The sequence below is a fragment of the Falco naumanni genome, chromosome 10 (assembly GCF_017639655.2).
Source record: "Falco naumanni isolate bFalNau1 chromosome 10, bFalNau1.pat, whole genome shotgun sequence".
NCBI classification, from domain to species: Eukaryota; Metazoa; Chordata; class Aves; order Falconiformes; family Falconidae; genus Falco; species Falco naumanni.
Genome location: NC_054063.1, coordinates 13670096 through 13686244, shown reverse-complemented (window position 1 = coordinate 13686244; position 16149 = coordinate 13670096). Strand labels below are relative to the sequence as shown.

General features: G+C 39.2%; 1 protein-coding gene across 8 annotated transcripts in view; it reads left to right on the top strand.

The window, feature by feature from the left end:
- METTL15 (methyltransferase like 15) overlaps positions 1–16149 on the top strand; it is a 95907-nt gene that overhangs the window by 36517 nt on the left and 43241 nt on the right. For all 8 annotated transcript variants that reach the window (XM_040607806.1, XM_040607807.1, XM_040607805.1 and 5 more), the window contains exon 3: positions 2009–2145. In XM_040607806.1, the coding sequence (XP_040463740.1) occupies positions 2009–2145 (137 nt within the window). The remainder of the gene's footprint in view (positions 1–2008; positions 2146–16149) is intronic.

Sequence of the window (16149 nt, the reverse complement as noted above, 5' to 3'; positions counted from 1 at the left end):
AGCTTGCATGAGTCCGATTCCCCCCGCTGCCCCAGTCAACAGCAGTTAGTTGAATCAGCCAAGAGGGAAGAGTTATGGGAATCCAGAGAGGCAGAAACTAGAGAAGATGCTGTTCAGTCACATTTCTGCTTTGGTTCAAATACACTGTCATAAAACAATAAAAATCTATCTCTTTCTAAACTCCAGTATGTTTTCCCTAGAGTATAGAATTATATATACTTTCTTAGTAATTGAAAAGGAAATCCTTCCGAAGTGGGATTGCAGTCATGCAACCTTTGCGTTACTGAGCGATGAGCCGGTTATTTCTGTCAACAAAATAGTTCTTGACTTCTAAGCGGTTAAGTGCCGATGTTGTCAGGCCAAAGGAGGGAAGGAAGGTGTGTGGGACAGCTTCTAGAAACACTACTGCTGTTGTACAGATAAAAAAACCAAACACCTTAAACGAGCCTTACGTTCTACCTAATTTTCTTCTGTTACTCCCATTAGCAGGATTCTATAGCCCTGTGTCCCAAGTCACTGTTCCTTAGGGAAGCCTCAGGAGCAAAGCCTCCTGGTCAGCCTGTTGGTCAAATGGACTCTAACTGCAGAAACAACTCTGGAATGAGCCTACAGAAACTGCAGAGCCATCAGGAGAGCAGCGGTCACCTTTCCAGAGTCTTACCTCAGCTGCCCTTCAGCTTCTCCCTTCCTTTCCCCTGCTGGGACCAGCAGCACACCACTGCTAAGTCTCCCTTCTTTGCAGGCAAACCAGTTTTTTCCAGATGTTCTCCATGATGTGGGTGGGAGTTAACCAGCCTTTTGAAGTCATCTTGTCTCTGTGTGAGATTTGATGACCCTATTACCCCCATTATCCTTCTCAAGTATGAGATAGAAAGCCTTTTTTGGGGGATTTTGTTCTGGTTTTGCGGGTTTTTTTCTTGTCTTATTTTACTTTTTTGTGACGTGAAGGTGAGAATATGAAATTTCCATGTATTTTCAGGAACTTTGAGTTCTGAGAGACTTGCTATAGGAATTTCAATGCCCAATTTTACTCAACTTGTGCTGACTCCATCCATACCTGTATGTTCTAGTCAGAGTGCATTCAGAGTTCCTTAAATTTGCCATCAGTTTCAGTCCAGAAGACTGGAGAGAATGGCTGTCTCTGCCTGGTGTTACTAAAAACTTTTCAGTCTAAATTTCTCTATCCAAAAAACCATGGTATATGTTCATGGGCAGTAAGTATTCCTCAGAAGCAAGGAAGTGTATGTTGTTTATCAAAAGATGTGGCTAAGCCCATAGAGCATGCCACATCAGCAGTTGCAGTGAGATTGCTGTGAAGGTGGGTATTCCTGTGCTATTCTGCATCTAGTTAGGGCATGTCATGATGGTAGCGAAGATCCAGCAGATCCAGCCTATCTTACATAGCTTTGTCCTTGCACGGTGAACCCTAAATGAGTGGTACTGTGTCTTGCAAACCTATGTTTTCTGTGCTAGTTAGGTGAATCCCAGTCGGGATATACGTGCCTATGCTGCCATCACACTTTGATCTGTGGTATAAAACTATGGTAGTGTCATTTTTTGGATTGATACACAGTACATCAGCCTTCCTTCTGGACACGTTCTTACGAAGTAGATGGTGCTGATTACTTCCTATAGTCCTATGTCCTATAAATCTTTGTGTCCATCACATTGAGCAAGGTCAAAGCAAGGCAGTCAAACCAAGTGACTTTCCTCTCAACTCAAAATATAAATAACTAGGAGGAGTATGAAGCTGCAGCAGGTTGTACAAGCGATTGTCCTTTTATTCCGGAAGGATTGTTGGGGGGGAGGTCCCAGCTTCTAAAAACCTTACTCTGACATGATTCCAATTTTGCACAGAATATGAAAGTATTTACAAAAAGGCATTGTGACTATATTGAATGCTATGCTTTACTACTAGCATATGAGAGAGATTAGCAACAGAAGCTTTAAAACAACAATCAGTTTATCACTGTTCTAAGGTAAAGGTGTTGTCTTTTTCACTCAACAGCGTTTCCTTGATATGACGTTTGGAGCCGGAGGTCATACTACAGCTCTTCTAGAGAAAGCCAGCGGCGTTACGGTATATGCACTAGACAGGGACCCCACAGCTTATAAAATAGCTCAGCAGCTTTCAGAATTGTACCCGTAAGTTGTCTTCTCCTTTCTTAAATATGGTCAAGGTTGATACAGTGGTTTTATATTCACAATGTAATACGTTCCTGTAGTTTTAATACATAGATTTTAATGGCTTACTGTAGAATAGCATTGTATGTTCTGTGTACCCAGTTGAACAGGAGATCCAATTCAATTTATGAGTGTTTGCGTGCAACTTCTTCTGAGGTTTTGGGAGTTAAATGCATATTCTGTGCTCTGTTAATTTTGAATATGCATCAAGTAACCAATTTTATATTTTAAAATTGATTTTAAAAAGATTCTTGTGCTCTGCTTGCTTTGAGATGATTCTGATGGCAGAGCTGTACATAAAAGGATGGAATAATATACTTTCAATGAGGTAATTTAAAGAAGGCTTATGAATAGTTCAATTTTTAAAAAGAAGAAAATAATTTTAATTCAGTATTAGGTTTGCTAAATATTTTGCCACTGGCTTCAGAAACTACTAAACAATTGAGTAAGCTACTGTATCTGTGTAAAGCTCATGCCTAGTTCTGTTTAGAGTGCTGAATTTGCTTGCTAAATGCAATTTTTAGGTTCTTGTTCCTTTAACTTATTCAAAAACTTCAATTTATTCAAGAAAAAACCCAGTCAGAGCATGAGTACATTCATGCAAAGGTGTGCAGTATATAAAAATGAATATAAGCTTTTCAGAAAGTGCTATTTAGATTTGAAAATAAGTAAAAATATGTAGATACAAATTAAATAATATGAAATAATTAATACTTAAGAAACCTAGGGAAAGTAGGAAGGAGAGAACACATGCTGTCAGGTTGAAAATGTTAAGAATATTTATTTCAAAAGAGCTTTTACATGAGGAAAAGCATAATGTTCCAGTAAGAAGAAAATGGGAAGAGGCAGATAAAAGGTTGACACCTGGTTGTTCAGTCATGTTTCCCCACATAAAAAAAGGAGTAGTAAGACAGCAGTGCTATTTGAGTAATGCAGAATGTGTTCCTCACCTTTTCTAAAAGAAAAGGCTGAACTGTGCATTCCTTTCTTCAAGTGCCATTGTCAGAGGCCCAGTGGGAAAAATGCAAGCTTATGACAAGGAAGCATAGCTCAGCTTCTAGTCATCCTGCTCTCTAAGACCACTTAAATATGTTTCTCTAATTTTTTAGTTCTCTGTGGGCTGAAGTGACATACAGCGTATACTTAAAAATTTGTGGAATTCCTCTCTCAAGTGTTATTTCTTCAGATAATGCTCTTTTTGACAGAATAGCGTGGAGAATATCGGCAAGGGAAAGTCCATTTACTTTTAAAGTAAGCCTACAAAGATGTTCTACCAGATGTCATGGGAGTTGTGGTGCCTTCTATTCTTTGTGTCATAGAAAAAAAAAAATGTAGTCCAGATTAAAGCTAATCTTATATCTAATAAAAATGTTCCAAAACATTCACACTACATAAGACAATGATGAAAAGTCTCTTGTGACTCAATACGTGTTTATCTGTAAAGTGTCCTATGCAAACCTGGGTGTGAAGGAAGTTTGTTTTCCAGATAGGTGAAGAGATTTTACAAGTGTTGGATGCTGTTCTGCCAGTGATTGACGTAGTTATTTCTCTGCTTATATTTGAAAAGATGAGCTTTAACCAATATAGTCTTACAGTTATGTAACTTACTATGGCTTTATAAACAAAGGAGGTCTCCTAGTTCCTATTTCCGTTTGTAAAATCATTGGTTACTTGGACTCCAGACATGGTGTTGTCCACCTTTACAGACTCAAGTTATCAGTAGAATGAAGTGAATTCTCAAATAACATTAATTTTAAGTTATTAGTGAAAAGTCTTCATCTCTGAAAGATCACTCCATGCCACTTGAATATACATTGTAAGATATAGAGCAGTATTCTTACTGTTTTGGTGTTTTTCCTCATCTCCCGTCTTTCCTATTAGAACAGGTGGATCCTTTTTTAGAAGGTAAACGTATTATTTTTTTTTTTATAATGCTGTATGTCAAAAATGAAGGTAAAAGAATGTTCATATATGGTATATTTGCTCATTATTGATCTTCTTGTGAAATCAGTTGCATAAAGTATTGTTAAATTAAAAGGGGGAAGGAGGAGGTATAAGTATATAATTTATCAATAACAGGTAAAGCTAGGATTTGCTTACAAATCAGTTGTAAGTATAATGGATTTACTTATGAGATATGGAGCTTTCATAAATGGAATTTTTTATTTCAGTATTCATTAAAGGATGGTTGATCTAATATTATGGGGTTTATTGTCTGTTTTCTGCACTGTGTTAGAAGTAAATCCTTTTATCATAATTTTATCAGTTTAATTCAAATCTGTGTTGACATCTAAAGCTCAGGGAATTTTGACATCTCTATCTGGTCAGGTCTAGTCTCGGGTGAAATGGTTCCCTGGAGCCACAGAAGGAGCCACAGAAACAGTTGTGGTATCTTAAAAATGGCAATGGCAGCATGCAGATGCAAGCTGAGAGAAATGTAGGGCTGTCCGTTCCGTAAGCACAGATGTAGATGTAACTGACTGGAGAACTGCAGCACAGAGGTATAAACTCTGTTCTTTTCCTGTACTAGGGTGGGGGGGGCGTTCACCTCTTCTGTTTAACATTGCTGTTTTGGAAGAGGTTATTTGACTTGCTGAAATGCTTTACTTCCTTTGGAGGTGAGGCCGCAAGGACGGGAAAAGGCTGTTATGCAGCTGTAACCAGTAAATCTGATTCCCACTGTGTCTGAAATTGTGAATGCAATGGGCCAACTGAAAGTCATACATCAACTGAATTTTGTGACCATTTTGTTTCACTTAGAATACTGTACCTGGTTAATTTGGGATGTTAATAAATTCCAGCATATTAACTACATGAACAGCTTGAGTCTTGCAGTAGTGTTGGCAGTAGTCCGTCCTACCATAAAAAGATTCAGTTCTATTCAGCGTTAATTGTTATTGCTTCTTCTGGTTAGGTAACATTTAATAATCTTAGTAAAATCACACAGTTCCCACTGTTACTCACTAAGAGGCTTCATTTTTAAAAGCATCCTATATCTTAAGTCACCCAGTTACAAGATTATTAAAGCTCAAGTTGCAGAAATACGCCCAAAGATATGGTCGGAAGAGGAAGTAAGTATAGTTAAGTTAGGGGATTTTTCTATATTCAGGACTAATAAATGAAGTCGTCGTTGTACTTAGCAGAAAGACAGCTGGAGTAGTAAGTCTCTAAATGAGAACATGGAGGAAAAATAATTTGATGTTTGTATTTTAGATGTGTCTCTTTGCTTCTTGGTAGTGATTTTTTTCAGAACTAAGATCTGAAGAGGGTAGAGTTCTAACTGCAATTCTTGCACTCATTTAGTGTCTCTGGTTTGGTGGTTTTTTTTTTTTTTTGTTTGGGTTTTTTTTGGGGTGGTTTTTGTGTGGTTTTTTTTTTCCTAAATATCTAGTGCTGCTTTAATAAGGAGAAAATGGGTCAGGGCCTGTTAGATATTCAGTGTGTGGGTGGGAATCCTTTGACGTGCTTTCTGGGGAAGCCTCTAACTTGGGAATTACTGCTGGGAATCCAGAAGAACAAGATAAAATTCAGTCAGTAGCAATATATATTACAAGTAAACCCTTTCACGCCCACTGAAAGCGAGGGGTTGGAGAGGTGGCTGAAATCTGGCAATTAACTAATATCATTGCAAGCTTTTAAGTAAGAGAAACCTATGCAAAGCCTACGCAGAGGGGACAATATGTTCTTTGTAAATCTCTGAGCAGAATAAGAGATTGTGCCCCCAAACTAAGGATAAATAGCATAAAATTCCTCACCCAATTTAACTACCATTTTGTTGTAGTTCTAAAGTAGTTTTGAGATGTGATGGTGCTTGTGGGTTTTGCTTTCAGGGTTAAACTAAGTGTATAGAAAAAGTGAGATAGACCCATCAGGTTGCATTGTATGCTCTGGGGAGCATAGAATTTATTTTGCTCGGTTCTAGGGAAAACAGAATTTTTTTCAGTTGCAGTAAGCTTATTTTACATGCTTGTGAATTGTAGCTGAGTATTATATTGTTGCTGTATGTTATTTATATAAGCTGCCATTTAACTTTTGACTGTAGTGCATAAGGGATACAATTCAGAGTGTGCAATCAAGGCATACCCATTATAATGGTGCCATGGCTATATATAAGTAAGTTAATTAGTTACCTGTAGCGCTATTTCTTTCTAAAGAATTCTCCATCTATGTCAGTAACTGGCTGCTTCTCAAATGCAGGCAACATCGATGAATGAGTTGCCTTAAATATCAGATGGAAAAACGCAACTGAGAACACTAAAAAGCCCCTTAAATATGTATTAAAAAAGTGCATCTCTGTCATTTATTTTGTTCTTATTTGGGTAAGAAGCCTAAATATGTTTCCTTATAAAAGCAGAAGGAATAACAATTCTTTCTCTTGTTGCTGAAGTTCCAGCCGTGCGGGTTTCAGAATGACTGGAAACCTTCGCTTGCTTTCATACACGCGGTCTGATCCTTCAAAACAGCGGGTTCCTCAGCCAGATTGGGTACCCTGACATACACAACACATGCGACGGTCTGCTTTTCACTATTGTTTTCCCTTTTTTTGGTCTTTTGTAACTTGGTCCTTCAGTACTTTTTTGCAACCTTGCCAGCTTCACAGGGGAGGCCGCGCGTGCTGCCCACCCGGAGCCCAGCGGAGCCTTTGGCCCGTCTCCCCCAGCACCCCCTGTGCCAGCGGCTGCTGCCGGCCGGGCGGGCGAGCTCTGCGCTGGGGTCAAAGCTGCCCGGGCGGCCGAGCCCAAAGCGCGGGGGTGGGATGGAGCCACCTCCCGGGGGCGCCGGGCACACGGGGTGTTCCCAGGGCTCCGTGCTGGGGCCAGCCCTGTGCCATGGCTCTGCCCACGGCCTGGGCCAGGGGGGCAGCGCCCTCAGCCAGCTGCAGGGGACCCCGGCCGGGGATGGGGCACAAGGCTGGGGGGGCGGCGGGGGGGAGCGGGGGGGTTCAGCCCGGAGAGGAGGGGGCTCGGGGGGGGCCTGATCCCTCCCTACAGCTGCCTGGCAGGGGCCGTAGCGAGGTGGGTGTTGGCCTCTTCTCCCAGGTAACAGGCGACAGAGTAAGAAAAAACAGCCCCGGGTTGCGCCGGGGAGGTTTAGATGGGATTTTAGGAAAAATGTCTTCACTGCACGGGCTGTCGGCACTGGCACAGGCTGCCCAGGGACGGGGCTGAGTCACCATCCCCGGAGGTGTTGAGAAGACGTGTGGATGTCACACCTGGGGACAGGGTTTAGTGGTGGGCTTGGCAGAGTTACGTTAATAGTTGGACTCAATCATCTTCAGGGTCTTTTCCAACCTAAGTGAGTCTCTGAGTGTGTGATTGGAGTGTTAGTCTTCTCTTAAATAGCGTAATTATAGATGTTTCACTAACAACATCACATTGCTTGAAACTGCAATTAAATCTTTTTTGTGTACACTTAATTTTCTTTTCTTTGCAAACATAATGATTGTGTTTTAATTTGTTGTGTGGGCTGCAAAATCTATCAGTTTCAGACTGCAATCTAATAATTTCAGGTTCAGAAAGTGTTTCTGTTACATAAGTATTGGTAGGAGAGAGATAAACACCTTCTCAGTGGTCATTGATACCAAGTGTCACAAACTCTGTATCCAAAACTGGCTTATTACTTTGGGATGTTCCATGGCAAAAATGAAAGCAAACTGGTGGAAGAAGCCAGAATCATGTAATTCTGCTTTCTGAGAGAAGTGCCGGTTTTCCCCTCTCCCTGTAAATGTTCCCTAAACTCAAGCAAATAAGGAAAACATGTTGACTGATTAAAAGGGAAATTTCATGGCAGACAAAGGAAGTCTTTGTTTTCCCATGGTTGAAGCAACTCTTAAGTTGTCCTCAGTCCTGTTCATTGTAAGCTTTACGAAGACAATATATCTCCATTTCGGGGTACACAATGCTCAGTAGTCCATGATACTGAAAAAGAAAAGTGGGGAACTCTTCCAGGTATTTTTGGTATTTAAGAAAAAAGACAAAACAGTCAACCTGTGAAAAAAAATTTTGCAACTATTTCCATAAAAAACACATAGAACCATGTTCAGTGATTATTTTTTTTTAATGTTATTTGCCATGTATGTGTGTGTGTATATCTGTATCTTATGCTCATGTGGTAGGTTAACCTTGGGTGGATGCCAGATGCCCGTCAAAGCTGTTCTATCACTCTCCTCCTCAGCTTGACAGGGGAGAAATAAATATCACAAAAGGCTTGTGGGTTGAGATAAGGACAGGGAGAGATCACTCGCCAATTAGTGTCACCGGCAAAACAGGCTCAACTCAGGAAAGTTAATTGAATTTATTGCCAATCAAATCAGAGTAGGGTAATGAGACATACAACCAAATCTTAGGACACCTTCCCCCCACTCCTCCCTTATTCACAGACTCAATTCCTGATTTCCTTCCTGAGTGGCGAGGGGGATGGGCAATGGGGGTTGTGGTCAGTTCATCCCATGGTGTCTCTGCCACTACTTCATCCTCAGGGGGAAGGCTTCTTACACTTGTTTCATGCTCCAGCGTGGGGTCCCTGCCATGTGAGACGGTCCTCCATGAACTCTTCCAGCATGAGTCCTTCCCATGGGCTGCAGTTCTTCATTAACTGCTCCAGCGTGGGCCCCCCCGGGTCACGCGTCCTGCCAGCGACCCTGCCCCAGCCTGGGCTGCCCAGGGGGTCACAGCCCCCGTCGGGCACCCCCTGCCCCGGCGTGGGGCCCTCCCTGGGCTGCAGGTGGGGGTCTGCCCCCCCTGATACCCTCCGTGGGCTGCAGGTGGGGATCTGCCCCCCCCGATAACCTCCATGGGCTGCAGGTGGGTATCTGCTCTGCTGTGGTCCTCCACTGGCGCAGGGGCACAGCCTGCCTCACCATGGTCTTCACCGCAGGCTGCGGGGGAATCTCTGCTCTGGCACCTGGAGCATCTTCTGCACTGACCTGGGTGTCTGCAGATTTGTCGCTCCCACATAGTCTCGCTCCTCTCTCCAGCTGCTGTTGCACAGCAGGTTTTTCCCCGTCTTAAATACATTATCCCAGAGGCGATACCACTGTTGCTGATGGGCTCAGCCTTGGCCAGCAGCCGATCCATCTTGGAGCCAGATGGAACTTGCTCCATTTGACATGGAGGAAGCTTCTGGCATCTTTCAGAGAAGCCACCCCTGTAGCCCCCCTGCTACCAAAATCTTGCCATGCAAACCCAATACAGCTCAGCATCAGCTTCTTACATAACTGATGGTGTTAACTAGCTGAACTAAATGTTATAGGATTATTTTCTTAATTTACTTAACATTCCTGTGGTAATACTCTGAATTGTTATTGCAGTCATATACTCGTGGTTACAAATAATATGTGTCTGCCAAAGAATCTGAAAGTTAAGTTTATTGGTTTTGTGAGGGATTTTTAGATCAGGGAGCTGAAGTGGAGCGACTGACATGCAGTGCTATGCAAAGACCAGTTCGTTAACATTTTGTTGAGTATTGCCTGGCTAAATCAAGAGATAATGGGAACAAATGCTGATGCTTCTTCATTAAGAGCATATTTTTAATTAGTCTTTCAGCAGAATAATTTAATTTCTCTGAATATAAATACTTTGTAAAATTTCTAACAATTTGTATCTGTATTTGTATACTACAACCATGCATGTACATATTGCACTGAGCACCTGCAGGTGCCTGGGTGCCTACACCAGTCCCCAGAGTTACCATCAGCTCTTGTTATGTATTGTAATTGCGAACAGCAACGTAGAGATGGAAAAACAAAATTATACTGTAAAAATGCATAGTAGAAATCAAATACTATACAATATAAAATATGTTTTAATATATTTACTTTTGAAAAAATCTGTTAAATGTGATATTGTAGAGAGGAAGTGCAATGTGACGTATATATGAACTTTTTATCGCACTGCGCCCCGCAGACAGTTAAGAGAAGTGGCAGGGCTGGTTAACCCTCAGTCACAGTAATCCATTTACGCATTGTTGACTGGCTCTGTAAAATGTTAATTTGAGAAACTCCTATAACTGAGATAGCAACAAAAATTATTTTTATAATGAATAAGCTATTTTTACAATTAATCATAGAGACCAGTAGCAAGTAATGGCGTAAAACAGGGGGTGGTGGTATGTAATTGCTAGTATCCTGTGAGCATCAAAAGTCTTCTCAATACTTTCTATGGACAGGGAAAGTTACTGTCCTCAAGAGTGTGCATAATATGTTTTTGCTTAAGGAATAAAGGCACAGATTGAAGTTAGTTGCTGAGCAGTGCAATATTTTCTGTCTAGTATGTCCGTCTTTTCTCTTTTGTGTTTTATTGATGTTTATAGGATATTTGAAAAACAGAAGTATTGATGAGATTGTCACCCATGGAAAATAACACAAGGCACAATCTAGAGGATACCTTACATCTTTTCAGTCGTGTATCTATTCATATAAGCAGAATGCATTTTTTTGGCTTAAACAGGGCACATTTCATGTGGAAATAGTCATAGATATATGAACACCTTCTAAGCATCTTCAAAATGTAGCATAATTTAAGACCAGGTAGGCAAACAGTACTTCTTTATAAAAGGAGGTGGAAGAGAAATGATGCACAAATCCAAGTGCTTCTTTAAAACAGTGTGTAGCTTGATATTAGAAGTAAGTTTGGAGCTAGGAGAAAGTCATGAAGATGGTAACATGAATAGGTGACAAATGTGAGTCTACTAGTTGGGCAGATAACCAGTTTTCAGGTGTCAGCCTGAAGCTTGAGAAGATCGAGTGAATTGGATGCAACAGTTTGTCTAAATATCTTAAGACCTACCCCTGCAGTTTCAGTAACCCCTGTGTTACCCAGTTGAAAGTGTATGTATCCACGGTCTTTAAGATATAAAATCCCTATTTTACTTTTTTTATGGGGAGAGAAAAAGCCTAGAGGAAGGCAAGTTTGTGAGTTATCTGAAGTAAAGGAAAATTGTTTCTAGAATAAGCAAGTTGCCCAGCAGCCTGCAGTAAGCGTACCATTCATGCAGTCGTGTTTTACTGTGGTTCTTTTGTAAGGTTCAGCTTCCAGCATGTTTGCTCTTTTCCTCAGAGGCAGATGTGAAAAAGCTCATACACTGCAGCCTACAGAGTGGGCACATGTTAAAGTGTGAGTTGCCATCACATCCATGTATATGGAAAGTCTGAATGGAGTCCTAAACTAAGATTCTTTTTTTCTCAGTGCCAATGCTGTCCATGCAGTGGGTCTTAAAACTGGTATTTAGCTCCAGTGGTGGAAGTTGTTAACTGTTGTATCCACGAGAAGCCAGAAAACAGCTCTTACATTACAGTTAGTAAGGGCAGGAGAGATTGTGCTTTATGTTGACTGAAGCAGGTTAATCTGTATGTTTGGCAGGCCTCGGCAGAGCTTTTTATGCTCAAGGTATAGGATGTTAAGGATTGATGAATGTGGTATCAACGTCTCGTATCTTTCCATCACAGAATTCTTTTAGCACCGTATCATACCAGAATTTTAATACTGAATGACAACAATAAGCTCTATCTGCTGAATTTAAACACTATAAATTTATCAAAATCACTTCAGAGCTCAATTTTTTTTCTGCCTCAGCTGCAACCAAATACTGCCCTGACCTGACTCTTACTTAATCTGCGTAGCTGATGCATTGAGGTGGGATGGTTACAGACCATCTCCAGTACAGTAGCTGAGTTTAAGTTTTGTGTAATGGTTGCATAGAAGAGAAGTCCTTGTGTGCACTGTTTATGTCTTAAAGGAGTACGGTATCTTGTAAGAACATAGCGATGCCCAAATACTGCCTCTGCATATACAGTGGCACTAGTTTCAGGGCATGTGGTTTTGTTGACACTCCCACTAAAGCTTTATTTAGCAATAGAAATATTTGGAGAATGATTAAGTACTAATCAGCCTATCAAGACTCATTCTATGTACAAGATTCTATTAATCTTTTTTATGCTATCTATTTGTTTTGTTTTGGCAAGATTATCTGATAGCTATAGTATTAAAATTATTTTCGATGTCATAAATGTAGGGTTTGTCTTCGTTTTCATACATAACATCTCATGTGACAATGCTGGATTTAATGTAATTTCCAGTCAGATGAGTGAGGACAGCCCTTTTACATGTTACTAGTTTAGGAAAACAAATTGCTGCCTTTTTGATCTGAGTAATCTTGAGAGAAGCAGCAGCATTATATTATTTCAGTAGGAAAGCCTTAGAAGAGATGTTGACTGAATTGAAGTTCTGAAGGAAGGTTTGCGAGCATTAGGCTTAAAATAATGACCGGTTTTATTTCCTTGATTTTTCCTGTTGCTGTTATCGAGTCATTTTACATTTGAGTATTGTGTACACATATATCTGAGTCATCTTAGACATCTTTAGACAACAGAAGTACAGGTCAAGCAGCTTAATTATTTTCCAGCCTGAGAAACTACAGCTTTTAGACCACAGATATTGATCAAGAAATGAACAAATGTTAAATGTAGGTTTTCTCCTGTCACAGTTTTTTGTTAGTGTTTCTAGGAATGCTATTTCCTAAGTTGATGAAGAGGGGTAAGAAGCTTCTGAAATAATTTAAAACATTCAAAACCCTCTAGGTGTTGGTTGAGTACATGGAGCTGAATGTGGGTGATTTGAATTTCTTTTCAGTACAAATGTCTAGATTCCTAGTTTATTTTTAACGACATTGTATATACCTGCTAGCTCAACTTCATGTGGAATGCAGTGCCAAGTGTTACTTTAACCAGCAGTAGTTTCAGACATGTCCGTTGTATTGTTTTTTTTTTAATTTGTCTGTATCATGTGGTACAAAAGTGCTCAAGAACATCTTTAAAGTTTAATGTTATAGCTCTTACATGCAGATTGTTTCTGAGGACAGTTCTGTGAAGCTTAACTTGTGTTGTTTTTTTTTTCTAAAAGGAACAAATGCCTTTATTTTTTAAAGTAAATGATTATCATGCTGAAGCAATCTTTGAACTGACATGATCCATAAAGGATACACTGACTTTTCTTTCAGCCACTTTTCTGTTATATTGGTTTTGATGAGGAAGTTTCTTACAGTTGTTTGTATGACTTAGGTACTTTTATATTACTTTTGTAACCATATCATTACTGAAGTACATGTGTAAAACATTTTTGTTTGAACTTAAATTCCATGAAAAACATTTAAAAATGTATGTGCCAAAAAAAATATTGAAATATATTTTATAAACATTTAAAGCATTATTTTTATTTTTTTTTTGTAGCTGAAGAGCTGAGTTCCGAGTACATTTTCATTACAGAAAAAAACACTTTGGTGTTTATAAAAATAATCAGCATTTTGTAAAGGAAACTGATAAAGAGTATTCCTTTCAGTATTTTTATTTTTTTTTCATAACAGCAAAACTCAAGATGCTGCTTTTTTTCAGTGAGACGAAGGAGGAGAAGAGATTATTCTAATCTGAAGTTTTTTGCACCTGGTAGCTAGTTGTTTACAGATATTTTTTTTTTTCTATTGAGAAGATATCATCTTCATATTCCTCAACAACAGTTAGTATTTTAGCTTGCTGTTTGTCAAGAGCTGTATATTTAGCTTATTTTTGTTCGCATTTACAATAAGAGGCATTGAGGCACCAAGCACAAAACAAGAGGACATAAACTGTGTTGAAATATTCCTCCTTGTATCAGACAATAAACATAAAAGTATATTTCATCAGTGCACAGAAAAAAATTATAGAAAAGAAGATTCCAGCATTTTCATATGGAGGTGGAGATGATATAAATATGTGGGCAAAAAGGTGCTTTTCACTTACTAAGAGAAGGTCAAAACTTAACTATGAAATACAACTATGTAGAGAAGTTGATTTCAAGTTCAGATTATTTTTCTGATTGAGTCATTATACTTCAAGTACTATTATTCTTATCTTAGATACATTAGGACTATGCATGTAAGTGACATAGACCATAAAAATGAGTTACTTTGACTACATAATTCTATTTTTTTCTTGTCATAATAATAAACATCATTTGCATTTTAATTTGATTTTGGCCTTTGTGACTCAGCCGTGCCAAGTGTTGTGCAGAATATTCAAAGGACTGAAAGTAAAATCAGACATTTAATTGCTGGCTTTGTATTTGGATGCCTGAAAAACACAGCAACTTAGCTTGATCGGGCAGCAAAGATTTGGACAGAGAGATTTCAGTGAATTTCCATGTAAAATCTTGGTGGAGAAAACACGTAACTTGGAACAGAAGTTACCTGTGGCCTTGTCACCACTGAATGGTGCTGGTGTTTGAGACCAATATTGACTCGTAAGTGGTCTTAACTTTTGGCACACACAGATTTATAAGGAATAATACAAATGTCATGTCTCAACAACAGAAACAATCTGTAATATTGGTGCTGTTTACTGCATAGTCTTACACTGATCATGAGAAGTTGGAAGCTGCTGAAACTTTTAACTATGAGTCAGAAAAACAACCAGTTTTTCTGGTAATGATATCCAGATTGGCTGTTCATCTTCAAGGTGATCTGTTTCACCTGCTAGGTGGGGAAGAGAAATAAGAGGATGAGCAGCGTTCCCCTCCCCCAACCCACTATGTCTTTATCTCTGGGAAAGCACCTTTTTTTTTTTTTTAAAAAAAAAAAAAAAAAAAAAAAAATTCTAATTCTAATGATTACATGGGGACCTGAAAACCTGCACCTTTGCCCCTCTGAAGAAACTAGGAACAAATTCCTGTGAAACTGGGAGAGCAGCTATTAAAACCCCAACTTTTCTGCTACCACGGAAGGCCTAATCCACTTCTGCTTTGTCTCTTCCCACCCTTTCTGAAGACGTGCTGCATGTTACTGTATTTTCCATCAGTTTAAGGTAGTAGTTCATCCTCCTTCATCTCATTCATGACTCCTAGCGGTTCCTAATGATCAGAGTGGATCTATTCCTAATGAACAGATTTTGCCGCAAAAGACAAGGCAAAAATCTTACTCAGCTGACTGAGCATCAGAATGACTTTTCCTTGCAATGCAGTCCAGGTTGAGGTGGAACAAAGTGTGACCAGCCAAGTATGGAGCAGAAGAGTATTCTTACTGAATTCAACCATTCCCTCAGTATGCCTTTGTCAAAAGAAGTGGATGTTAGCTCTTGGTGAGCCCAATATTAAGATAAAACCTTCATGCATTTAGTAATATTTGATCCAAGAACTGATAATATATGAAATTATGCTAGTACCTTTTCATCTTATTTTAAAAAAAAAGAATAAAAGGAAAAATATCTGTATCACGACAGAGTTGAATGTGCTGTTTATTATTTTTCCAACTAGCAAGACCAAAGTGTGTGCCCATTTTGCATAATCGGTGCAGTCACTTTGTGAAACGTTATTCAGAAATGCAGCGAAGCTCATTTCACTTTGAGGGAATTTGGGGAGCATCGTGGATACTGTCTTCAGGAGTATAAAGGGCAACTTCTTAGTTCAAACTAACAAAAATTGGTGTTTATATTTATGTATATAACATATAACATGTATATAACATACAGTTTTCTTCTTATGTACAGAGTTACTGTTTCCAAGGTGAATCTATTATGTGTCAAAACCCACAGTTAAGAAAAGACTGAGTATGAAGGTTAATGATAGTGTGGTATTTATCCTGGTAATGAGGGGAACCCTGCAAATAAGATGATTTTTACAATATACTTAAGGTAGGATTTTTCTGTTGTGGCTTATGACTTGTGTTGTACGAATGATCTTAATTTGTAATTAAAATTTTACTCTTTTTTGCCTTCAAAATAACCTTTTTATCAAATTCAAATAAATTAACAATAGTAATAACTAAAATGGCTGGTAATAATGAGAAATTATATGATCAATCATGAAACTGTTGACCAGCCTCTGAGCTGTTTTTAAGATTTGCCCTATACTACAAAGTAGACGAGACCTCTCACATCATTCTGGTGGTAGAGAATTTCCAGATTGCTATTCCTAGATGTCTGGAATTCAACAGTTTTTTTGG